Source organism: Acipenser ruthenus, chromosome 9 (genome assembly GCF_902713425.1).
Source record: "Acipenser ruthenus chromosome 9, fAciRut3.2 maternal haplotype, whole genome shotgun sequence".
Lineage (NCBI taxonomy): Eukaryota > Metazoa > Chordata > Actinopteri > Acipenseriformes > Acipenseridae > Acipenser > Acipenser ruthenus.
Window position 1 is genome coordinate 49,323,964 of NC_081197.1, and position 27,861 is coordinate 49,351,824.

At 37.6% G+C, this 27,861-nt stretch overlaps 1 protein-coding gene across 3 annotated transcripts; it reads right to left on the reverse strand.

Annotated features, from left to right (window-relative positions):
* Window positions 1–9: 9 nt before the first annotated feature.
* LOC117406204 (integrator complex subunit 6-like) lies at window positions 10–27,861 on the reverse strand. Of its 3 annotated transcripts, none has more exons than XM_034010129.2 (18): window positions 27,428–27,861; window positions 27,210–27,287; window positions 26,478–26,627; window positions 20,938–21,027; window positions 13,889–14,072; window positions 12,977–13,102; window positions 12,249–12,400; window positions 10,538–10,690; window positions 9,275–9,407; window positions 8,390–8,484; window positions 7,719–7,829; window positions 6,783–6,998; window positions 6,340–6,466; window positions 5,219–5,361; window positions 4,632–4,872; window positions 2,533–2,904; window positions 1,569–1,662; window positions 10–703 (listed from the first exon to the last, which is right to left on the reverse strand). In XM_034010129.2, exons 1-18 carry the CDS (start codon window positions 27,536–27,538, stop codon window positions 610–612), a joined length of 2,670 nt encoding a protein of 889 aa, XP_033866020.1. In that variant the 5' UTR covers window positions 27,539–27,861; the 3' UTR covers window positions 10–609. The 3 variants fall into 3 exon arrangements, with proteins under 3 accessions (XP_033866020.1, XP_033866019.1, XP_033866023.1); XM_034010128.3 differs by having other exon boundaries at window positions 12,237–12,400; XM_034010132.2 differs by lacking the exons at window positions 10–703; window positions 1,569–1,662; window positions 2,533–2,904; window positions 4,632–4,872; window positions 5,219–5,361 and adding an exon at window positions 5,384–6,038 and having other exon boundaries at window positions 12,237–12,400.

Sequence of the window (27,861 nt, forward strand, 5' to 3'; positions counted from 1 at the left end):
ACTGCACAATTCATTTCAAATCCTCTTGCTTTTATTTACATTAACCATCCACCGTGTAAAATAGAAACTTTATTGATGGAAATAATTACAAAAAGTGCAAGTTCTTTAAATATTTTTCAAAATATGCTTATTTACAATTGTACATTATATCCAAAATACCTTTATGTAAATGTGCTTTCCCCCCCCCAAACATATTCCACAACGTTTGGCCAAGTAGGTAAAACCTGATGGACAGCAGCCTATAACCAGCATAAAAAAACAAAGTGTTCTCCCCACTTCCACAGCTTGGGAGGTTTATTTTGCCATGGAGTCGTCCGAAAATATTATTACAAACAATGGTAACCCTCATTAACACCGTCACCGAGGTTGAAACTGGGGTTTAAAATGTTCTACAACCGCAAATAAAATGCGCAGAATATTGTTTGGTCATTGGTGCATTTTGAACAGCAGGTTTGCTTGTCTCTGACTTTCAATTCTGGGTCAGCCTCACAATGCAGGTAGGAGTGAACAGGAATACCACTGTGTCACAAACAAGTTTGCAGCGGCCTTTTGTAGTCAAGTGCACCCTGTTTCGAATGCATTCATATTCAGCGAGTTAAAGCAGAGTATTTATATGCTATCCACGTGGTTCATCTGATTGTATCGACAGTGGATTTCTTCCAAGAATCCTTCCAGTTGCTCTATAAGCACACGCTTTTTAAACCTGCAGATACAAGATCAGAGTTGTTTAAAACTTACTTGAGGTCATTCAACTTTTATTCACTAAAACACTTGTTCTAGTTCAGTTCCTCTTGATATTTGAATTCTACATTTTCATTACTGACATGCCCAATGTTTTAACAACACTTAAATGTAATTTGCCATGTTTCTACCCAATTCTCTGTGGTGTCTAAATCCCTTTGGATCTCCTGGTATGCTACATACATTAAAGCCACTGCTTCCAGGCATCCAATCATGTCCACAGCTGTAGATCACATGGGATGATATTATTATTAGTTTATTTAGCAGACGCCTTTATCCAAGGCGACTTACAGAGACTAGGGTGTGTGAACTATGTTTCAGCTGCAGAGTCACTTACAAATACGTCTCACCCGAAAGATGGAGCACAAGGAGGTTAAGTGACTTGCTCAGGGTCACACAATGGGTCAGTGGCTGAGGTGGGATTTGAACCCGGGACCGCCTGGTTACAAGCCCTTTTCTTTAATCACTGGACCACACAGCCTCCCAAGTTTAGATCAATATGCAATTGATCTAAACGCTTGGGACCTAAATAGCACCACAGTTTAAATATGAACACACCTGGTATTTTACTTGCTTTCAAAAAGCAAAAACACACACCATTAGAGATGCTGGTTTTCACAAATTTATTTGTTAATGATTTAAACACAGCAGTATTTAGATCTGTAACCATTTATATCAAGTGAATAGACACCATGTTCTGACTAGACCACTGGAGTTAGATTATCCTAAATTGATTACACAGTTTAGCTTTGTGGTTGAAATAAATAATTCTGCACATCTGCATTAAAATGTAAACATTTACAATTGGCATTCTGAATTGCACTTACCTTGCTGCTTCTTTGATAACATTCTGTAGGAATAGGAGTCTTGTGTGTAAACTGCCTTGCACTTGTTCCAAGAAATAAAATATTCTTTCATATCCTTAACATAGAAGGGAAATTGTGTTAGACACTGAAAGCTCGCTAATGAGCTGCAGATCAAAACGTAAAAATTCATATCTGTATGCCTAATAAAAGCATCTGGCTTTAATTGCATCTGCATGAACTAAATCAAGAGAACCAGTTTAAAAAATACTTATTCGCTCATTTTAAAACCTATTTTTAATTACTGTTTTATAAACACATTAAAATAAAACTGGGAGATGTATGCCAAGTCATTCTATCCTCAAATTACATTACAAATCTAGAATCAAAAACATGCTGTGACAGCTAGAGAATGCAAGTCTATATGAATGAAACCGTAAGTGCTATCCTCTTGAGATATATTTCACAGCTATCTGCTAATAAATTCCTCATGCACAGGCATTTGATTTAAAAGGTGTACAAAACTACCTTTATATAATCCCCCCCAATCCCTCACACTGACAGATCAGATATTTCCATTAAATCAAGGCGATCTTCTGGCCATTCAAAGAAACCTGGCTTTAAGCATCTTTTGGTGATAAATGGTGTGGTGGGGGCAATATCTCTTGTCCAACATCCCTGCCATGTTAACTCCTACAAACAACCTGAACGCTTTCATCATGCTGGTATGAGGAATATACATGTGTAAAATAAGCAGGAAAGTAGCAATTTCAGCTGAAACGCATTCCGTTTTTTGTTAGCTTAGAAACTAAATTATAAAATTAGTCTTTAGTGTTCAAATATTTGAGCTATGGATGAACATTGTTAGGATCATTCATCATTAATGAACCACCAACTTGGCCACATTTTACCCAGGGTTACACAGACCTACTTGTATAAAATACCCTTTTAAAAAGTCCTATTCTGACTCCCGGTTTCGTATACATACTTCTGCCTGGTTTTCTAATCTCTCTGGTGATGAGGACTTTAAGCTCTGCGTTGTTTTCTTCACTCTTTGAGTTGTTCAGCTTTTTCATTTTGTGTGATTGGTGCAGACCCTCCTCGAGACACGCCTCCCCCTCCTCACTGTCTTCATGGGTTCGCGTGGGGCTCACTGTGTAAAGGTCATCGACCCCTGAACGGTTGTTTCCCAGCTCGCCTATGTGGTTCTCCGCTCCTGCTGGAAGCTGCTTCATGTTGAAAGGATCAGTGTCTGAATTCAGGTATGGAACAGGGTCTGGTAAAGTTTCAAGTGAGTGTTGGCTCCCTATGTGGTTTTCAACCACACCGTCTGTGAACACATTAGGTTTTTCTTCAGAAGCTGCAAGACAGAGAGACAGTTTCCCCAAGTAAAGTCATTACCAATTACACCGAACAGTGGTAAGAATCTGTCAATCAATATAATTAAATATAAATACATTTAATTCAGGGTGCTTGGTTACAACATTCTGCCCAACCCCAGCAAAGACTACACACAATGGCATACACATTGCATTCCAGGTGGAGATTGGGGCAGAGCCACTCGGCAACTTGCAGCAGAAAGCAATTTCCAGAGTAATTGCAAGTGTCGCTAAGCCTTGGCGGGGCCAGTAATTGTAGCAGCTTCATTCCATTCTGTACAATTGTGGAAGAATGTTCAAGCAGCACCAAGGCCATGTTATCTGCTTTGCAATTCAATCTTTATGCCAAAGTTCCTGAACCATTCACTTTTCAAGTGGTAACTGAATGATTTGTGATAATGGACATAGGATTAAATGGGAATCACAAATGGCTGAACCCATCATGGAAACATGGATTTAAAAAAGAACTTGGTGAAACTTAAAAACAGAAAACAGAAAACGGGTTGGTGACTGCCAAGGCTGGCACTTGAGGACATGAAACATTTGAATAAGAGCTAGAGGGTGATCAAGAATGTGGAGAATACAAGGAGTTGAATGGGGTGGGGGTCTGTAACTGGGGCTTTACCAAGCAGAGAAATGTCATAAAACAAAAAAGATGAGACTGCTGCAGTAGGCTTGATGTTTGCAGAATCCACCAGATTATTTCCACAGGCACCATGTGAAGAAGCTACTCATGTTCTACTGCTTTTCATTTTCTAGAATAGGCAACCAGGGATGCCATGACATCAATAATAGCATGAGAGATTTTTGCAACAGAAACAGTTTATTTGGTGTGAGCAAGCACTAAAACGTTCCAGTCAGCAGCAACAGGCCTGCTATTGTGGCAGAAAAAACATACAAATAAAAGGGTGGGTGGGGGGGGGGTACTTGGACTCAAGGGCAGTCTACCAGAGTAATAGCCAATTACAAACTGGAGTACTTATTACAGGTACCAAAACGAGAAATGGGAACAGAACCTGCCAGTAGCAACATAGTGATGGCTACGAGCAACACCTTAAGTTTCACAGCTACTTACAAATCACATTGTGCTTTCCACACAAAAAAAAAAATTCTGATGTACATGTTCCTTATTTGGGACCTCTTTTTAAACAATTGTTGAGGGTATGCATGGTACACTATCCCTATCCCCCATAAGCACTATTCACAACAAGAATGGACTTGCATCACCCTTGTTCTTGGTTTTCCATTTGTTTCAACTACTTAATATATGTTGCATCCCCTACATATTGTAGGACATATTGTTGAACTGTTGGAAGAGGATGAAGCTCCAGAAGACTGATCTGGGTATGTGAAAAGAGAATAATAAAACTAATTTGTACCATAATCAATAAGTGTATTGAAACTTCTCTCTGTTTCTGGTCTTAGACCGCACAAAAACAGTTCAACCACAAGTGAGGCACTACTGTAATCATTGCAACGCTGGACTTGAGGCTGGCTTACACACACAATCTGCAACAAAATAAATCAATCACACATGATTAGAACAGTAGGTGGGGTGGGGGTGATTGATTACATTTCACACCTGGACTCACTAAATAACACATTAATGAAGTGTGATAAGCAGTCCTGAATGAGCAAGTTTCATAGAGCATTATCATTCACCTGAGACCTGCAAGAACTAAGCAAATGGTGAATGTTTGAGGCTTACCTTTACAGACAGGAATGGGTTTTAGAAGGTTTGGATGTGCCAGTGTTACAGGAATGGATGGGGGGCCCTTTCCCCCTATGTGGTTATTGACAGCTGGTGGAGTGAGGGGCCGGCCCCCCCTCAGCAGTGGAGACATGCACCTTCTCCTTTTCGGCACCCCTTGCATGCTGGGGTCTCCCGGTCTCTTGCTTTTGTTCTGGGGACCCGAGACAAACTCGTCTGCTTCGTCAATCATCATTCCCTGCAGAGGGGACATCGAAGAGTGAGCTTACACTTTACAAAAGAACATGATATGCTAAAGAATAAAAGGATATCACAGACTTGCTAAATATTCTGTTTCCACGAAGAGTCATTATATGAAAATGGTGCCCTTCTTACATTAATTAATATCCAACTAAAGGCAAGCACAAGGTTTTTGTGGCGATAGGTCTATCATAATACACAAGTGTGACCATCGAAGGCTTGATGTTGCTTTTAATGACTGATCCAACATTTTCATGGAATGGCCCTTTACTTGCATAGGATTTTGGGATCTACGACGGAGCAGTAAATACTGCAGTTTTTGAAGAGTTTCTGTCTTCCTGTACCTTCTTGTCCAGTTTGAAGGGATTTCCGAACGTGTGCAGTCGTTTTGGCTGGTCAGGGTCGACCTCTCGCAAGGGAGAAGGTGACAGCTTCAGGAACTCTTGGTAATTCCCCATCTGCGCGATTGGAATGCTGTGCAATTGATCTGAGAAGAGAACATTAAAGTAAGTGCCCGCTGCCTGTAACAAAACAATTCAAGTAAATCTTAACCAATATGTATTGCCGACATTTCATAAGTCTCACATTATCCTTTATACATGGATTGCATGTATAAAGATATTCCAATGCTACACTTCCACATCCCTGCGTTATACTTCACATGAAGGAACGCAGCTGACATTGAAAACATGTCAGTCGTAGGAAAGACTGGGATTGTTACTGGGAAGGTAAGTTTGAGTTCTTGAAGTAAATAAATAGGAGGAATTTAGAATGCTTCAAGTTTTTCTTGAATTTTTTTTTTTATATATACACGCTCAAAAAAAAAGTCAGAACAAGACTTTTTTGTTCACCAATAGCTGTAAAAATATACCATAAAATACAAATACAAGTTTACCATAATGTGTGCATGTTTCATGTAGGAAAAATGTGAGCTGTGTGAAGGAAGGGTAATACGTATTAGAGAAGGTTTACTGGAATTATTTAGTTAGCCCTGTGTACTTCAACTGAGAGCTGAAGTCAAGCACACCTCTCTGCACTGCAGAAACCAGTTATAAACACAGTACAGCACCTGAACAGGCTTTTTATGAAAGACCATACCTTAAAAGGGTAACACACAGTGGCCAAGTGACTTTAAGTGACCATGGGGCCCTATTTCCCACTGTGCTGTAAAGACAAGGCATGGCTTTAGTAAGGTTAGTATGATGCTATAAAATCACACTATGTAATTACACCTGTTCCACGTTTACCTTTTAATTTACAATTCTATTTCGATTTGCATGTCCTTAACCTTAATAAGGGGCATTTCCAGCACCACTCAAGGGAAAGTGGAGAATTAAAGCCCATGTTACTTTAAAAATCCGTCTGGATAATGCATATTGAAACATTTCTGTATTCATATTCCTGAAATGGCAAACATTGCTTTTGGTTTTGTATTTTTTTTTAAAACAATTTGCAGTGAAATTACCTTCATCTTGTCCCTTCAGTAGTCCTTGAGCGGCTTTTAAAAGGTTGGATCTCATTCTCGACAAGTGATCCAACAGACTTCTTCTGGGTATGTCATATGCATTTCTAAAACTCTGAGGCTTCAAGTCCTAGCAATAGTGGGTACAATATCGAAGATTTAGATACTGTATTAAAATAATGATGGGAGAAAGTGCATATTGAAATAAATGAATCTACACTGTACACTCGCTACTATGTAGACACATTTTGCCTGCATATTTTTGACAATTTTGACTTGGCTAAACTCTAAACTATTACAACTTAGCAGGAAGGCAGGAGGTATCCACATTTAAGGCAGAAACTGTTTAATTACCGAGTCTGTCTATAATAAGCAGTGTAAAACTATGTAACTGTCCGTACAATGCACAGTGCCACTGTACAATATACTGCCCTCCTCAAAAGTACCTTATTCAGGATGCCGATCTGGAATCCAGTGAATTCCTTCATGCTGAGCTCCTGCAGGACATGAGGAGCCTCCCCGGTGATGCCCTTCAGGAGCTGCTTGAAGTCTTTGCATTGAGCCAGTGACAGGGTGCTGGCCTTGTTCTTCACTGGCACCCCATTTTCCTGAACCGGCTTCTTACCTACCAACGCAATGACTCGATCAGACTCGGCCCTCGCCTGGAAACAAGGAGGGAGGGGGAAAAAAAATAAAAAAATCTTTATAAAAGAAATAAGGACAACTAAATTTAAATCCATGCCATGAATTCATTTTCAAAATGTCGATAGATGCCAGCTTTACTGTTCAGTGTGAGCTAGATTCTCAAAAGCTATGACCTCCTAATAGTCATTAACATGACTTTCAGGCAGTAAAAAAAACACACCCCTGAGAAGACATTAAACTTGAAACTCAGGTATTTAAAATGTAGTGGCTTGTGGGTGTCAAGTTGTTTCTTATTCAAGGAGGCAGTGTGGTCCAGTGGTTAAAGTCTGACCTCTGCCACTGACTCAGTGTGTGACCCTGAGCAAGTCACTTAACCTCCTTGTGCTCCATTCTGCGGATGAGATATTAAATCAATGTCCTATTGTAAGTGACTCTGCATATAATGCACAGTTCACAGCCTACCTCTGAAGCGCTTTCCCATGAACATACAAGCTGTACATGTGAACTGTATTCTCATGCACATTAATGACATAGTACATCAAAACAACAAGGATTCTCATGGGGGCTTTTCCAACTGGTTACAAATATTCCCAATATGTTAAACAATTAGGAAGTTAACAGACCAACACACCTAATTTATAATCACCATTGCTTATATATAAAATAATGTTGGTTTAAAACAACGTATACATTCAATGATTAAATAAATACAAAAAGGGGGACAGAAAACAAGTTACCTGCTGGCTTAGCTTTTTGAGATATGAAACGACACTGTAACTTAAACCATATTCCATGTTTTCTGCAATTAGATTAGGTGCTCCCATCATCCGGAGAGCTTTCTTCAGAGGCTGTGAAGTGGAGAAAAAATTCAGTACTTTATTATTATTATTATTATTATTATTATGTACATTTGAGATAGTACAATTCTCTCTTCATAGAAATACATAGACACTTTCAAACACTTCAAAAGGTTTCACAAACCCTAAACTTTGATTAAAAAGGAGTCCTTAACAAAAACTTCCTTTAAATAAGTTCACTGTACAGTTCATATCATAGGATTGATAAAGTTTCTTTATCAAACACCACAGTTGTGAGTTTGTTCTAATAAATAAATAAATAAAAAAAAGTTTGCTTTAAGCCTCAGCTCTGAATGGCTTTAAAGTTTATGTGAAGCAGTAGGACTACAACTACTGGGAACAAAACTAGGGTCAATCCTTTTCTTTGAACATAGACTATAGTAAATGATTAGAGGTTTATATGAATGTGTTCCAAACAAAAAACAGAACCTTTTTCACATTTAAAAATATAAATAAGTCCATAATGTGTAAATAATGTGCACATCATAAAATCAATGCAGACTTCTACATACATTTAACCTTTAAATTCAAGAATACAAGTACTGTCTTACCCCAATATAATATGGAGGCATTGTCTTTAAATATACTTCGAATGACTGCCTCCACATTAAAGTTGGCTTTAGCTTGTGAACTTTGAACAAATCATCTGAAATAAAGCAAGAATAATTTCAAACAGCCAAATTACAAGCGTGTATATATTAGGACATCGAGCAATTACATGAAATACATTTATATATATATATTTTTTTAATTTAGTAGGTTTACCTGGAAAGCACCCAGGAGAAATATGCATTGTATCCAGTAGCACAAATCAATGCCCAAGCACAGAAATCAAATCCCATTCAAAATGTTGAAATAAAGAAACATGTAACACGAACACTTCATAGAAGTTACTGTAACTAGCAGAAGGGATGACAGGCACATAAAACACATTTTATATGCAAAATCCTTGAGTCAGCAAAAATACAAAAAAAGTATAGATTTAGTACTAAATCTTCTCAACATGAAGAATTATCCCCTAAAAATAAACCAAACTTCTAAAAAAAGTGCTACCTGCTCCAGGACTACACAGCTGGCGTTACTGGGATTAGATCACATTAAAGCATCATCATATCTGCATAATGTCTCCTGATAAGACAGAGCATGATAGCAGACACTTCAATCCTCTGAATCTTACCTTCCTGTCACAGCCTCTCAATTAAACAATCTAGGTGATGTTTTTGTATTGGTAGGCGTGCCTCACATGCTATGTGTAAATCTCAAATATTGGTTTGTAGTAAGTCGTCCGTTTCAGTCAGTGGGAGTGCAAGGCATTACGTTGCCTGCGTAACAAGCACGGTTTGTTGAGATTCACTCACAGATTCAAAATAAAACTGCTTTATAAAACTCCTACCTGCATGTGTGAATGCATAGCATAGAAGACTTTCTATACTCACCCAGAAGAGGAAGGAGCACAGGGAAGTCGTATGGCATCACAAACATGTTAACACAGTTCAAAGCTGTACTGGCTTTCAAATAACCAAACGGCTGGCCAAGGTCACTGTACTTTGCACTATTGCAGACGAAAACCTTTAGGAAAAGGGTGACAGTAAGGTGTGTCAGTAATATACATACCCCCACCAACGCCCAAGATGCAAAATTAGAGCCATCGGGATCAAGAGAAAAGTATGCAAGTAATTCACCATGTAAAATGTACCTTTAAATTTCATTACAATTGAGTGTGGTTTTTTTTGGGGGGGGGGGGGGGTTTAAGATATGTATGCATGCATGTATGTGTAAATAGCTGCAAGTGCAACACACATTTTTAATTAAGAGCATCCTTTATATCTCCAAGGCACTTCAACAAATTAAAAAAAAAAAAAAGGACAGTGTCATATCCAGTGCGCAAATCAATTTTGAAACACAGAAACCTAAATTGTTCAGAGACAAAAAAAAAGTTTGACAAATACAACAACAGTTTACAATATGTACAAATCACCAAGACAATATCACTTTTAATAAATTGTCCGAAGCAAAATCGCAACTACAACTAGTTAACTAACCCTGGCAACACATGTTTTCACAGTGTAGTAATCCACTAACAGATAGATGTTAACAAGTGCAGTATGCTTTCAAGGCACATTTTAGTAATCTAAAAATAGCAGCAGATCTTCCTTTAACCACAATAATACTCAGACATGATCTAGTATGAACCCGTCTCCCCCTCACATACTTAGTGTTTAAAATATTAACAGCAAACACAGTGGTAAAATAGTCAGCAGGATTAAGAGTTTAGACTACAGAAGGCCATCTTCACAAAATTACCTGTTTTTCCAATAAAGAATACAAAGCATTGCTGTTAAAAAGCCTCATAAATGCAGGAGGTTAATTTAAGAGCCCCTACGTGCAACTTGGTTGTTTCGTATTCTGTTTTGTAGATATTTGTAAATATGGACATAAGTCTAGAGATCACAAATGCAAACATTAGGTAGTCTGTTGATAAGGATTCACATATAACAATGCACATCTCATTTCCTTTTGCACATCAGATCTGAGAGTTATCTTTGAGGTAGCATGGCAGCCTCCCCCTTGTGTAATTTGGCAAATTGAAGCGTGTCTGATACCTATTTCTGTATTCTCACATTAAAAAAGAGCAGTTTGTAAGGGTAGTACACTCCGTACTCGTTTCTGGAATACAGGAAATGTGGCAGTTTATCTACCTGCCAACACGTATGAGGCGATTTCCTCTCCAGGATGTACTGCGTGAGAGGCGATGGTTCAAGTTCGTATTTATCGAAGGGAAGCTTGTCGATTACCATGGGCTCCGAGTCGATACAGGAGAAGCGGACCTGAGGATGGGCAGTACGGGACGGCTGAAGAAACAAAAACAAAACAAAATCTCAGGAAACTGAGCACAGCCAAAATAATTGGGTACTTAGAAATTCCTGTAAAGGGGTCAGTTATATACAGGTTTACATATTTTCTGGCCCTAGATGAAGAGCAAGGATAAAATGCAGAAATACAGTAGGTCACAGTAGTGAATATCCTAGGGTTTTAAAATGTCATTTTAAACACAAGCAATGGCATTGAATGCTGCATAACTTGTTACACACTTTTGGGTTTGCTAGCATTTCTGAAATGCTAATATAATCTCTTGAGGAGGAATTACCAGACTGGTTTCGCCAATGTGCCAAAATCAGTGGGTACTGCCAAATTTAACAAAAAAAAAAAAAAAAAAAAACCAACAACCACACACACACACACACACACAAACCTTAATCCAAGCTAGTTCTTTCTGGGTTGGGAATGATTGGTTAATGAACACTTCAAAAAGAAAAATAAACTGCAACATTGGCAAATGCTGTATAAAATTTAAATCTATGCTATTTTGAAAACAATTACAGCTGGGTGACGCGTCTGCCAAAAATAGCTTCCTTAGCAGCAATGGGAACTGCAGAATAAGTGGCAAAGCTCCAATGTCATCACGATTTACTTCTACTGCACAAACACTCTAGAGAGCCAACTAAAATCTCACTACCAGGACTGCCCTTCACGTGTTAACACGTGCTAACGCCAAGTAATGCACCACTCACGTCAAACCACTGCACCAGCAGGTAATGAAGCTGTGTGGGTTTCACCAAACCTGATTGTCAATTACCTTCGGGCAAACTTCGTACTTTAAGAAACCAATATACGTCTGGGATTAGGAGCACCTGTTCCACCCCAAAATTAAATATTTTGGAACCATGAAACTTTACCTTTTAAAAACACAACTTTGTGATCGGATCAGGACAATGCTCTTTAAAATACAGATATTTTCACTTCCCTCTTTGGCAACATAAAAACGGCAGCTAATATTGTTAAGATATATTCTTATGTGAACTCATAAGAACCCATAAAAATCAAAACACTACACAAGCTTATGCAAAGCAAACATACTTTTTACTGGGCTGCATACAGTGCTAAGAGTACAGAAATCCCCTAGAATTGCTTTAACACTTTACCCATTTTTTTGTAAGAGGAACTTTGGGAAAAACACTACCTTACTGAAGAGCTGTTTTCTCATGTTGGTTGTAACCAGATAAGGTTGAAAGATATTACCTTTTAAAAACTTGTTCTATTATAAAAAGATAAAATCTTTCACAGTAGAACTGCTACAGAAAAGTTTTCTGAAGGTTAAAATCTCCTTTCCACATCAAACTGTTTACATTGCAGAATTGCAGCCCAGATGTACAAAAATACAATGAGCCTATACATATTGGTCCATTCCTTGAAGGGCTGAGAAGGTTACTGGAAAAATAAGACCTGACCATAATCAGAAATGGCTGTGATGTAAATTATGGTTTTAGCACAACAGAAAACAATGAATGCATAAATCAATAAACGCACACATCATTCTGGAGAATAGGATTATCTTACACAGACACCTACAAGTGTTGGCGAGTTCTGATCAGGCCAGAAGGCCTCTGGGATCGGCCAGTGGCCAATAGGAACCCCTGTTTTGGGGTTGGGTCGGACATAGATGAGTTTGTGACAGCTGTGCCAAACCTGGGGTCCGAGTTTGGATGTGTCGGGTGGTCCATCTGTGACAAATAAATCAAATACAAAAGTACAATAAAATACAAGTTTCTTCAAAAGGAACTAAACTCAAAACATTTACAACTTTGCCATTTCTTCTAAATAGTTTACAGATGTTTTATTAATTTTGTTATTTTAAATCTCAAGGTTACGCAAGAGTAAGACATTAACCAGCAAGAATGAAATATGAGGAAGCGCTATAAGAAATATAGCCCCATACTTCAAAGCATTTACTCTGGTCTTCCATAATAATATTACAAAAAATGAGACACAAAACCTTGAGTACTTAAGGAGACCTTGAATCATCCTTAATTTAGCTGTAGATTTGTAAAACCAAGTTTGTTTTGTGACTTCCAAAAAAAAAAAAAAATGCAGGTTAAGACTGCATTTTGAACCAAAAACTTCTTTAGACAGCCTCGGTTTGCCTTCTCCCAACAAATGCTCAGTAGAAGAGTTAAGATAAAACTCGAAATGAATAAATTCAATTTGATATGGCTTCAGGATATAAAATGTTTTGTTAACTGTCAGTAAAATTGGCTCTGGAGATGTCAGCATAAACCCACAGGACCATTTTCAATTACCTTCTATAGGTGGTGGGTCTGGTCCGGTTTTCTCAAAGTTTATTACCACTCCACTCTGGATTTTTTGCACCAGTGACTCCAGACACTGATTGAGCATCCTCTGTGAACAGACGCTGTATGAACGACCTGCGGAAGAACAAGGACAACATTTTCTTATCTAAATACAACAGTCCTGGGATTTGGATGATTATCTACACCAGTCAGTCACTGGTGGGTATGAATATTGCATCTCACACGCTTTACATTCTACAATTCAATGTACAAAGTAAAGTATCACATGAAGGAATGCGGAGCAAGGTTTTAAAATCTATTTTCTTAACTAATATTAGCTTTCTTACTGCCCCTGCTTTTATTGTGCTGGGAATCTTTGTTATTCACTTTTTTTTTTTGTAATTAAAATCAGGACATGCAAATAGTTTAAATAAACATTATAGTTAATCTGCTGGGTTTTAGTATCTCTTTGAGACAATTTTTGATATTTTTTTTAAATGCTCAGTAAATCAGGTGGAAACATGCAATGTAAGAGTCAAGATGATCTACTTATTACCTAAAAATAAAATGACAGAATCTTGAGTGGAATGGTTTGTCAAAAGCTATTAACTTCAAATCAGTCTGCCTGCCATTAAAAGTATACAGAATTCACTGTGTGTTTGGCAGAATTTGTATTGAATTTTGGTTTCTCATAACAGCCTCATGCAAACTGGGCCTCCAGTACAATCAATCAATCAATCAATCAATCAATCAATAAATAAATAAATAAATAAATAAATAAATAAAGTCTTCTGTTTTTGTATCTCAAAGACAGGGGAGACCGTTCAAAGTTAGCTGACAAACAACTTTTTACTGCTTTGCAAAGTACGTTAATTCAACATGAACAGAGCCTGGTTTAGTAAAACAGTTAAATATGTTTACCTCCCGTGACCTCACACATTGGAGTAATGGCAGAATCGTCCTGAGGCACGCCTATCATTTGCTCTGGCTCAACAGCCATGTTGCCTGGGATCCTTAGGACGAGAGCAAACAGGCGCTGATCCCAACGGAAAGGTTCCTTGGTCAATTCACTTCCAGGTAAAGGGGTGTTGAGAGGTAAATGGAGCTGAAAATGAATGCAAATTAGAAGCTTAGTTATATTTTTGTTTTATCCAAACATTTAAGGAAAATTGCCCTTTATAATAAACCTTGCTTTATTGTGCAGTATTACATTTATATGGTGCGACATACACAGCTACCTGTGGGGGATTACACTGTCATGTTCACCAAGGATATACAAGGGATTAAAAGTGAATTGCACACACTGGGGTCTATTAATTGATCTACAAACCATGGTAGATCTAAATCCAGCCACTATTTAAATATTAAATTACTGTACGTCCAAACCTGTCATTTTAAAAAGACAAAAATACTCATTAAAACTGTTAGAGATGTTGGTTCTCTCGAAGTCCCCTTCTTTTCAATGATTTAAAATGACAGCTTTGTTTAGGTCTGCCACAGTTTAGATCAACTGAATAGATCCTGTATTTCTTTTAACTGAATATAAAGTTTAATAGACCACGAAACATTTTATTCCAAGCTTATAGAAAATAGACATGTTCTATTTTAATTTAGTATCGAATTGTTCCAATTAATGTTTGACATTAGTTAAATTTGTGCTTGTTTTGTAGAGCTTTGGGATGGCTTGCCATGAAAAGGTGCTATATAAAAATAAATTGATTGATTTGCAGTACACTAAAATGAGGACAATCCTTGACCTTAAAGTTGGATCAGGGGGTTTTAGTGATAAAAGAAAAAGAAAAAAAAAAAACAACGTTTTGAGTGTTCTGCATTAAAGAGAATAAGGTATAGGCCTAAATGCTTTGAGACAAAATGCATGTAAAACCACACTTATTCCTAGTAAATAATAAGAATGTTTAGAACATCTGAATCTGAAAAGAGAATTTGAAAAGAGGGTTCATAATTGCACTTCAAAATGTGACATTTATTTAAAAAAAAAAGAGTTTGTGGTGTCAATGAAAACAGTCATTTCTCTCTCTCCAGCAATAGCTTGCCTTTGGCAGAAAACCAGGGTTACTGCCGTTGAAAGTCTTGCACTGCACTGGTCTGAACTGGTGAGGGTGCAGCTCAATTTTCACAGATATGACAATGTTGCAGGGCTACAGCCACAGTAGCGTGCTTTATCAAGAATGTAGCCAGTTTTGAATCTCCCTTGTAGGTAGATAAGATTTATTTATGCATTTTATTTAATGTATTCCACCAAAATTGCAACAAAAAACAAAATCAATAGCAAACACGATCACAGAACAAATACACCAACTGATAAACAAGAAAAGCAAACAAAGCTGGTTAAAGTTTGTTAATATAAAACTCCTGTCAATATAAAATCGCCGCCAGGCTGTAAATTCAAAATTCCATATGAAGTCAAAGTTGATGACTATAACATTTACAGTAGTCTCTGCATATAGGAACACCTCATAAGAGAACACTTCGCCTAAGGGAACACCCTTGTGGTGAAACAGATTTTTCCCATTATAAATGCTCCGGCTAAAGGAACAGGAACTTTGCTTAAAAATACACCTTTTTGGCACTGATAGTGATTTGTTCACAACGGATACAGTACTGTTTTGTAAAAAAAAAAAAAGAAGACAGTGCCTTGAGGGACACCGATTGGTTTATTAAATCTTTCCATAACTGCCGCTATATCATTGAATTGTTTTGTATTCTGATTTTCAGGAGTGCACCTCATCGCTACAAAATGGCATGTAAACAAACAACAAAATGCACCGCTGTTTCTCTTGCTACACAAAGTTGGAAACTGTTGTGAATATCAATTTCCATGACAATTAAATAAGTGGAAACATGTGAAGTGTGACACACATACGACGGCCTCCACTTTAACCCCTTTACAGGGACTTCATCCACAGTGCGGGATAATAAAAAGCTGGCAGATTATATTAAATTCTTCAGTGGATACATGGGGAGTGTGTGTTTTATTGTTTCCACCTTTATGTACACAGAACTATAAAACACACTTAGTATTACTACTTTTCTTAAGACAAACACTTTAAGAGAAACTAAATATCTTTTTTCAAAAATGAGGGCAGGTATGTGCCACAGAATTAGTCCGAGCAGCCCTATTCCTCCTCTGTCTCCGTAGCAATACAGTAGGAGTTAACACTGAAACCAAACCTGGAATGCTCCCACAACAACACACACTTATACTACAGTAGAATTCACTGGCTCACCAGCAACAGTTATATTTATTTAAAAGTAACTGTCCACAGATAAATACTGCTCCTTCCGACGAGTGACCTGCATGTGAGGAGTTCATGAGATAACATTTATATGTGCAGTTTTGCAACAGTAGCTCCTATTCCTCTGTGTGTGTGTGTGTGGTTTTGAACAATCAAACACACAGTAAACAAGCTCTTGGACTCATGCCAAACCTAACGCCCAGGGTGCATGGACAGGCTTGTACAATCTGATGCTACACGCCACACTCCGCTATGACCAGCAGATTCACCCGACCCGTCACAGGCCAGATTATTTACAAGAAGGATTTACGATCAGTTTTCACCCTAGTTGATTAAATGAACATGTGGTGGCTGAGGTGCAATTGAACATTTAAAACTAGGCTAATCCTAAAATGATAGTTGGGATGTGTTGTCTGTACATTCAGAGACGCATTTCTTTTCAGGGATGGAAATTCCAGGTTTGAATACAAGCTTGATTAGCCACAGTGTATAGGCGACAAGCTCAGGTGTGTCATTAGGTTTATCTGAACTACAATAACTCATACATTCAAAACCTATATAACCAAATGAAACCAATCATATGTCAGTATAGATAAGAATAAATTAACCCACCAAAAGATAATACTGTATGACTATACTGACTACTCATTTTGTGCCTTTAAGTGGTCAGAGGGAAAGGCAGAATTAAGACATTTATTTGTAGCTTGTACCAGCAGAATACCTACATGCTAAAAATGTATTTGCGCCTCAAGATCAACATGACAGGAAGCATATTTCCCTCACTACAAGTAGAAAAATCAGCAGACCTTATGGAGAGTGACATCATGTTTTTTTGTTGTTGTTAAAAGACAGATTTTAACAAGAGGGATTATGGAATGCTTTGACTATGCTGCTGTGATTTATCATTCAGATGCCAAACCCTCCGCTCACGAAGCTCTATGCCTTACATCAGAGCCAATGCATGTGTGACTAAATCTCTTAAAACCACACACACTAATCTCCATAACTCCACAAACACCATCTATCATAAACTCAGAGGTAAAACTAGAAGAAATCCAGTCAAGCAGACAACCATTAGTCTTAGAATTAAACTGACTACCACTACTGCCATACAAACACAAGTTTGTGTATAGTGTTAATGAGGACTTTTTTTATTGACTGCCATGTATAGACTTACTGTTCTACCCCTCCTTCAAATTACACTTTTTTCCCCCCAGAAAGCACACTGCTGGGCAGGTGTGTGTGTGTGTGTGGGGGGGGGGGGGTCGGGGGGCATTCTGTATGTTTTGTGCAGAAGGCTTTTAGATTATCTTAAATTACATTTAGCATGTTACAGGACCCACTCAATCATGGTCATACCTTAAGATTTAGTCCTTTATTAAGTCTTTTGTGTTTATAATTAGTCTACAGTAGATCTTCCCGTTTCTGATCATTTTTGCATACTTTTTGAGGCTATACTGCCTTTACCCAATAAGAGTGTGGTGTATACTATTTAAACTCAAGTAATAAAACATTTTCAACTGCAACAAGGTTTTCCAAAATAGTGAGATTATCACCCCTTGCCGTTACACACTGTCTACGGAGGACTAGGGTGCCAGATATAACGAGTACTTTTGATATTGTGGCCCCAGTTAAAACCTGAACCGTCTCTTAAGCAAGCCATACAGTGCCCTAGACCAAATGAAAATGTAATGTTGCTATTTACAAAGTAGATGGAGGGCTCTTAAATTCACTAGGATATCTGGAAACAATATCTATTAAAAGTACAATGAAACTGAGGACAGCCAGATGTTGCTAATTCTCATTGATGTTAATAAAAAAATAACTTGTGCTTTTTTCAACTATTGATAGATTAGTACAGCCATCATCTGCTGCCCCTCTTTATAATGAAGCCTCTCCCACTAAGTGTGAAGAATGCATCCATTTTCATAATAAAACGAAGACTACTTGGGATTGAATTCCTCCGGATATAGTTAGAATAAATTAGTGATGCAGATGAAATCATACACCTGTTTCTTAGATCCAATACCAACTGAATTCCTTAAAGATGTATTTAGTTATTTATGTAATGATGCGCTTGATACAATAAATAGATCTCTGCAGCTGCCTTCAAAACTGCTTTGGTTAAGGCTCAACTAAAAAAAAATTAGACCCATTTCTAACTTGCCATTCTTAGCTAAGGTTCTTGAAAAGGTAGTAGTCAAACAACTCAGATTTCTGGATAGTAAGCAATGTCCTTGAAAAGTTTGGATCTGCTCATAGTACAGAGACTGCGCTTGTCAGAGTGGTGAATGACTTACTGATGGACTCTAACTCTATATCCATTTTGGACTGGCCTAACTGGTGCTGTTCTAAACTGGTTTAAGTTGAATCTAATGAACAGACAGTACGTGGTTTCTTTAGGGGAGTCTGTATCAGGATTATCTTCCATTACTTGTGGTGTCCCCCAGAGCTCTGTTCTTTGTCCCATATTATTTTCTTTGTACCACTGGGTGAGATAATTTGTAAACAGTGTAAAATTTTCATGGTTATGCTGATGACACACAACTTTATATGTCTGTGAAACTTTGGTGACACCACTGTTACTTCAGCTTGACTAGTGTCTCTTACCGATTATAATCAAAAGTTGGAGGTCTCAATTTCTAGGAACTGAACTACGATAAGACAGACGTTTTGCTGTTAGGTTCTCAGCAACAACTAGAGCTTGCAAATTCCTTAAATAGATTTGGGCAACCTGACCTCCAATATAAAATCAGATTTGAGATTTGAGTTTTGGGGGTCATATTCTAAAAAATTACAAAAATATCATCTACGAAACATTGCTAAAATTAGATCTTTTCTTTGCCTGATGCTGAGAAGTGAATTCATACTTGTTTAGTTTAGACTTGACTATTGCAACGCTTTATTTGCTGGGCTTTCGGTCATGCCTGATCACGTTTGCAGCTTGTTCAGAATGCAGCTACTAGGGTTCTCACTAGAACTAACTGGCTCCTATAACTCCTGTGTTAGCCTTACTGCACTGGCTGCCATTGTGTTTTAGAATTGATTTTAAAATCTGACGATTTACATATACAGCGCTAAATGTCTTGGCACTGGATTACCCAAGAGAGATTCTGCCCAAATATAAACAAAACTAACACTAGCCTTTTGTGCCTCCCAAAGGTAAAATTGAAAAAGACAGGAGAAAGTGCATTTAGTTTTGATGTCCCCAGATTATGGAACTCTATGCTCTTTTCCATTAGAGATTATCTGTTTTAACCAACATGTAAAAGCACCAAGAAAGGCGCAATACAGATAAAATAAACAAATTAAAATTAAACCTGGAGGGGCACGGATTGCCACAATAATGAAAGTCAGGTTTTTCCTACCTTGCAGGACATGTTTAAACCCTCCAATCACTCACTTGTCAATTTTATTCAGGCCATTGTAATTATCTTTTACCAATTGGTCACTGTACCTTTAAATAAAGTATATACTGGTAGTTTTCTTTGCGCCATCTACTGGGAATAGGTCTCAGTTGCGAGGAAGGCAGAGAGCTGTGTAGACATCCCTCGGATGCATCCAGTTCTGTTGGTTAACTAATTGGCTAAATAAAAGTACCTGACTCTGTGACTTGCATGTTACTGAATGAAACAGTGGACTTTGCACTGCCTTCTGGTCTGGATTAACACCAGAAAAGTCTGGCCATCATTACACCGCTAAAAGCCAGACTGGATTTTCAACATCTATAAAATTAGTGACAAACTACTGTCTTCTAAATCTCATAACAAACACCTCTTCTCCTCTGGTCATCACTGCTGCGTCAAAACAAGCTGTCTAGGTGCAGATGAAACCAGTACAATAGAACAACCACCCCTGTGTTTTAGCACCCTCTTTTTATTTATTAGTGGGAATTAACTGGGAAGCAAACTGGCAACACCATCTGTTCACAAACAAGCACTCTAACCACTGCTCGGAAAAATCTGGGCTCCCTTAGGGGAACGACAAGCACTGGAGAGAAGCCCGGTGCTCAGCAGTGACCTCTTCCTTTGACATTTCAAAAACCGTAAGGAGCCTGGAAGAACTAAAGGGCACAGGGATATTTTACTTTTTTTTATTTTAATTGAGCATTTTGTAGTTATGGATTTTATCATAGCTCTCACATTTTTTGTGTTTATGATTCTGTAGTTCAACATTACATAAAGATGTTGTTAGAACTACAAATATACCTACACAACACATGTTCAACATTGTTTGACATTTAAAAAAAACCAAAAAAAACTTATGGTGCACTTTTAAATACAAAATGTCTCCTTGCTGGCATGTGGTTGGTGATATAGTTTTTGATGAAGATGCTGGCTGCGGTAGTTAGAAGGCATGTAAATGTTTCTTCTATACTGTAGCTGTTCAGCCATTACATTGTGCTTTTGCAGTAGATGGACTTCTCGGGAGAAGTCATTGTGATAAATGTGTTGTCCGTAGTTTTTTGGGCTATTTTTCAAAAAGATATTCCTGGTCTTTCTAGCAAAGACTACACCAAGATAAGCATGTGTCTTTCCACATCATAATCCAATGATTTAATAAACTTGCCAGTAACCAAACTGCCCAAGACCTGAACTTTATGATGTTTTAACCTGGCGAGGTAATGAATGAAACTCCTGAACTGAAACAGGGACAGTGCCCAGGTACAGGTAACGCTTAACTGTGCTTTTGTCAGGGGGAGAGACCACTTACCTCATCCTGAACTCCACTGTTACTGGTCAGCTTGCTCCCATCTGTGATTGTGACAATAATTGACGGCTCCAAGAAAAAAGGATTTCTTCCCTAGATAATAAAATGGCAAATATTTTAATTAAAAAACTGATATTATCCATGGCTGTGTGTATATCAACCCTATGACTAAGTGAACAGCCATTATTCTGCAGAAAACAAATACTATAAGCATTTTGAGTGAGTGACACAACACACTAATTCAGGAACAAATAGGTAAAGAAAAAAAAAAAACGCTATTTACAAGTACGTACTTCTGAGAATAACCCAAATTGTACTTGGCTGGCTAATAGAATTAAAAGATTGGGCAAAAGCACATTTTGAGAAAGGAATAAAACAATTTGAACAGTACAGGGATGTGAATATAAATATAAATAGTCTCATCTGCCAAGCAAGTAGCATCCTTGATGCAAATCAGCACAGGGATGGAAAGCTTTTCTGTGAGCAGTAGCAGTTGGCAAAATTCCATGATTTACTGTGAGATTAATTAGACCAACAACAGATACCCTATTCACACTGCCTATATGATACATGGCAAACCATTCAGCTTTAAAACACGGAAATGCTGAAACTGCTTTGCAGTCTTACTTTCATCACTGCAGTTTGTCACAATGATCAAGACGGCGGATCAGACTTCACTCAGTTGGCAGGTGCATCTCTATTCAAAAAACAACATCTTAATCTAAATAATGTTATTCCTTTCAGAAAATGTACCTTTTTCCTTGCTAAACATGGCCCTGAATCTCATTGCAAAACAATACTGTTGGACAGTTCAGGCACTAGTAGTGCTTCTTGTCAACACCTTTAGATGAACACATATTGTTGTGGATTCAAGGTTGACTGAAGTCTGAAGTAGGTTCTGTTATGTTTCAGGTGTGCTCGATTTATGGTGCGGAGACAACTCCTACAATCCTGAGAGATCATAATAATTGGCCATGAGGGACCAGGGAGTCTACACTTCAAATTGCAGATCTCCGAGGACTGGAGACAGGTGCTGCTAAACCTTACAGGGCCCTCTGCCAACAAAACACAAACCCCTCAATATCCACCAGACAAGTACATGTTTATTATATGGGAAGGAGGGGCGGGGTATTTTAAAATATTTAAGGTTTAAAATAGACCATTATAAAATCAAATGCTTCAATATTTTTACAAGGCTTGGTATAAAACATCAACAAACGTTAAAATGGCATACAGTTATTTTAAGTAAATATAAACCTATTAGGAATTAAACATTTGATATTAAAATTGCCTTTGCCGAATGGTTTAAATTGTTTATTTTAAGGGCAACCCAGACATTTCGCACACGTGGCTGTTACAAAACAAAACCAAGTAGATTAAAACGAGAACAAGTTATGAACAAAAATTATTTAAACAGACGAAATCAGGTTGGGTTATTACACGACACCTTCTCGTTAATCTTCACACTGTATTCAACCAAGTATATGCACAAAAACATTCAACAACTTCAGGGAAACCTCTACCAGAAAGAAATGGATGAGGTTTACCTTGCACAGCCTTTTCTGAATCAGGGTTTCACCTCTACTTACACAGCTGCCTTCTCAGCTTAAAGAACCATTAAGTGGTCCAGTTATACATCTAGTGCGGGCATTAATTTTATAAATATCAAAAGGGACCTGAACAGTCTGTAAAAACAGATGTTTAAATGCAAGTATAAGGCGCATTTATCAAGTCTACAATTCACTAGGTAGTACCCATTTTAAGATGGTTCAATCTGCATTTATGACTTCATCATCCAAAAAAGGTTGTACAATGGTGGCTCCCTGGAGTATCAAAGTAACATTACATCTACATTTATTTTATTTAAAAACAGTGCAAATGAAGTATGCCAATGGTAATACTGCCCAAGAGAGACAGAGACCACTTTTCCTTTTTGGTTGCTTTTTTTTTTTTTTTTTTTATAGGCTCCAAGACAGTTAGCTGAAACAATACACTGAAAATTGCTCCCAATGATGTCTGACAGTTTAATGCAGTGTGAATCAAGCATAAAAGGATTAGGCCCACATTAACAATATCATTACAAGCCAATTAGACAAAGTTCCCCATCTGGATTCCCCAGTTCCTCCGACACCAGTAACAGTCTCTGAAAGGGCTATGGTAATGGGCACGTCTAAACAGATGTGTTGGAAACAAAATCACTACCTAGCCCTTTATTCCATCTAGTTGACTCATGACTCATTTCTGGTAGATCTTAAAAGTTTTAGCAGTTTAAAAAAAATGCAATCTATAGGAACTTGAGCAACACGTTTACAATGCAAGAAAGATAATGAGTTTAAGTAGTAATCTAGTAGGCTAGCATATATAGACTTGTGTGAATTCATAATACAAGCCCAAGGAGTCACACATACAGCAGACAGTCTGCTTATTCAAAACTGAGGGCTAGGGCTGAACCATAGAATAATAACTACTCTAGATGTCAAAAAATATATTATATATATATATATATATATATATATATATATATATATATATATATATATATATATATATATATATATATATATATATATATATATATTACACACACACAAAAACAAAATGGTCTGTTAGCATCAGACACTAGATGATGCAGAACTAACTGGATGTCAAGCCCTGCAAACTCCATTGACAACTGGCTCAAAGTTCACCTCTCTCAAGTGTACTTCTTGGCTCACAATAACTCTTTCCCTTATCCAGGTGAACTTACCTCTGAAAATAAACTGCAAACCAAAAGCGCACACACACCTCTGTTGCTTGCTTTTCAGGGGGATGTTAATATAAATAGTCATCTGTTACGCAAGTAGCAAATCAGCGCAGAGATAAAGAATCTTACTGTGAGCAATAGGAATCTGCAACATGTCATGATTTACTGCAAGATTCATTAGACCAACAACAAATACCCTATTCACACTGCCTGTGATGCATGGTCAATCATTCAGCTTTCAAATGTGGAACTGCTTTGCAGTCTTACTTCCATCACTGCAGTTTGTCACAATGATCAAGACAGCAGATAAGACTTCACAGTGGGCAGGTGCTTCTCTATTAAGAAAATTATGTCCAGTTTGAGGAGTAAAACAATAATGTGTAAAACCAAATGTCTGGGTAGATCAAGCTAGAAGGATCCCATTAAGTTAAATACAATTAAAATGAGTAGGAACTTTACCTTTTTTTACCCAGATAATGTATATGTAAATATTGGGAGATATTGAGAAACACCTCGTCGAAACATCCATGATGGAATGTATTCTGTTTCTTCAGATATTTCCAAATGTAGCACTATTGAGTGTTTAATAGCGATGGATGATATTGGGAAGGGATGAGATAAGAGCCAATATATTCATAAAGCTGTGGAAGCTGTTGTGTCTCTCTCTCTCTAAAAAACACCACACACTATATATATATATATATATATATATATATATATATATATATATATATATATATATATATGAGATAGATAGATATATAAATAGATATAGATAGATATATATAGATAGTATACTTTGTCCCAAAACATCTCTCAACATTCATATTTGAATCTCAATCCAATATTTACCTTAAGCAGCAGTCACATTCACATAAAATGTTACATTAGTATGAAGGTCTAGCATAAAGTCCACATATACTGTTGCTTACCTGTTAGATTTTTGCTCAGCTACGTAGACCACAGCATGGGTGGAAATACACAGAAGCAAGCAACTTTACACCAGACCTGCACACCTCCTTGGAATCTGATTTCCTACATTATTCCAGTCTGACTAAAGCACTCTGCAGACTGTCAGTCCAGTCTGGAATCGAATGCCACAAGTGATGTTTAGTTTAGTCTCAACCTAGCTCCCAGTGGAGATCACTCCACATGACAAGCCCACATAGCAACTCTGAGCACAATCGGCAGTCTTGTTTGAGACAAGGTGTATTGAAAAGGGAAGGTTATGAAAGCACATAACACCAAGAGTAAGCTGCTAAAACAGCCAGCTTTACAGTACTTACCAGATATTAACATTTGCAGATATAATGGAAAAAGTAGTATAAATTAAAAGTGACTACTTTAGCAACCTTGGTGTAGATGGTTGTGGAGTCACAACAGATGTATGTATTATCTGCAGACCAATGGCCCTCGAAACTTACATCACCCACTTGGTAACCGAGTGTTATTGGAGGTCTGAGTCGATTCTGACAACTCTCCTGATACAAGAATTATGTTATTTGTGATAAACGCTGAATTCAAGATAGCAAAGAAATAAATATCCATCCTTAATTATTAACTTTGTTATCTTTTGTTGTTCTAAATATTTGTCTAATCTCAAATTTAAGATGCAGATCAAATTTCACACCATCAACTTGAGGAAAAAATAAATAAATAAATAAATAAAAGATGCATTTACAAAGATGCATCTACTCATAAGAAAATGACGTATGGAGGCAGTTTGCAGCCGTCTCCTGTCACACAGAGCATTACAGTTAGGCGCTGCTTCTCATTTCCAGTTGTGATTACTCACACCTGTTTTTCTCCCTTTTTGTGAACTGTGATATTGCTGGCAAGTAGAAAAATGTGGAGGTGTGATTAGAACTGAGCCTAATAACAAAACGCTGCTGCTGTGGTAAACAGGAAGGCTTGCCCAGAGCCGAGCTGACCGGGAGGTCCTGATTGGCTGGGGGGCGTGTCCAGGGAGCCTACACCTGCTTAACGCAGCAGCTCCAGTTCAAGGCTACTGCACCACTGCTATAGCTACACAGACAAGCACTGAGCAAAAGCTTGTTTTGTTTACATCAAGGAGGACAGCGTACGCTCCACAGGATAACTACTAATGAACCCTTCAACTGCCAGTCAGTCACGTCGCTGTTTGTGTACTCAGACAGTCATATGTTTTGTTTGCGATTTTAATACACGCATCACTATACTGAACTCGAATTCAAGACGCAGGTCATTTTTTTTTTGAAGAAACAATTGGGTAAAAAAAAAAAAAAGTGTGTCTTAAATTCAAAGGAATACGATAATAGAGCAACCTTCTTTAGCTTGTAGTGTTGTACTCTTGCTAGTTTGTTTTTGTTTCTTGACATAACTGTTAAGAACAAATGTTAAGGGATGTCCATTGCAGGTTTTCAAAATAACTTACAAAAAAAAAAAAAGATATATATTTTTCAGGGGAGTTGTTCAAGGACTAAGTAAACATTCAGAATACTATTTTGGTGTTCGTTCAGACATGTCTTCTGTGATCCACTTGTAGATAAAGAAAAAAGAATGTAAATCAGTCTGTACTTTTCTGTTTTGATAACTGGACTTTGACTAATTCCCCCCCCCCCCCCCAATGCCAAACTGTTCACTTTCACTATGAATTACTTGTACACAAAACATACCTTCATTCCTTGAACTATCCCAAGCAGAATGGAATAGGGGGTAGAGTATTTGACTAGGAGTGTAATGCTTGTAAGACTGTGTGAGGGGTGTCTTGGGGCCCTCGCCATATATAGTCTAGTTTTTACTTTTACTGTGATCGACCTACCTGCCCATAGTTGTCTATTCCAGAAACTAATCTATTTAGATTTAATAAATCAAAAGCTGTCCTTAGGGATTGGCCAACAGTTGTAAGTCCTACAGCCTGGAGATTTTTCAATTCATGCATAAATGTGGCATGGTTTTCTTTCCATCCAGCCTGTGAAAAAAAAAAAAGGTAACTTTAGATGTTAATACTGATCTAGGTTAAAATAACATTATACAGATGACGTGAGTAGATCACACATTAAAAATGTATTTAAGTTCTGCTTTTGATATAAAATGCATAATTGTAGATATACCAGCTCTCAATTCATAAATATTGTCCGTCATGTGACTATTTATATTAATTTTCTTTAGTAACATATGCACCACAAGTGTCATTTATATAAAATTATGTCCATCCTTTAACGAAGTCTGCTTGATGTTAAAGTTTAACTCGTGACCCGACAAAAATCACATACTTCATATCGTAGTTTTTAACGTGGGATAATTTCCCCTTTAATGCATACTATCTGGTTTCGACTCTTCCTTCCCCCCTCCCTTGACATTTTTCTGTTCGTATAAATATTACCCATAGTTCATTGCTGCACATTGGAACAAAATGTCGGCCATATTTATTAAAGCTACTGGTGCTCCGCTGATCATTTCTAAGATTAAGTGTCATAACAGTAGGTCATAACAGGAGACAAGAAAAGATTGCAAGTACAAAAAATATGAATTAATCAAAAAACGTGTTTACCTTGATTCCACAGGGGAACTCCTCAAAAGTCACCAGCATATACCTGTCTCCTCTGCTAGCGGGATCTCGGGATCTGAGCTGTTAGGAAATAAATGGGGAAAAAAAGACAACACAATTAAATGTATTTTAAGCGTCTCCTCGACAAAATACACCAAACCTACCCTGCTTGGGTGGTAACGGTTTTTGTTCGTTGTCCCTTCTGGGAGACGTTACAGTACCTTCATAAAAGTCTCAACTGCCCCTTTAGCTATGTCCAGATAGGTAGTGCCCAGATGGGCGCGCTGGTTCATAGAAGCGGACGTGTCTATCAGGAAAAGTAAGACGGGCATTGTGTTGGTGATGACACGTACTGCATGGACTGAACAAGAGCATCAACCAAACTACAGATCAAAATGTTCTTTTGTCCACCCCCTGGCTGCTGCTTCATTAATGATACATATTGCACTCTCTAAAAGTGTAAAAGCGTGATGGTCTGTCCCCGTTTGCTTTAAAAAAAAAAAAAAAAAATCGAAACCCGGGAGGAGATTGTTGATTTACAAGGGATTTTTTTTTGTTTTGTTCTGTAGTTTTACAGAAGTTTTTGATAAAGTCCTATACCACTTACACTATAGCTCTCCCTCTACTGAAAGCTCCTATCTCACTCACTGGTTTT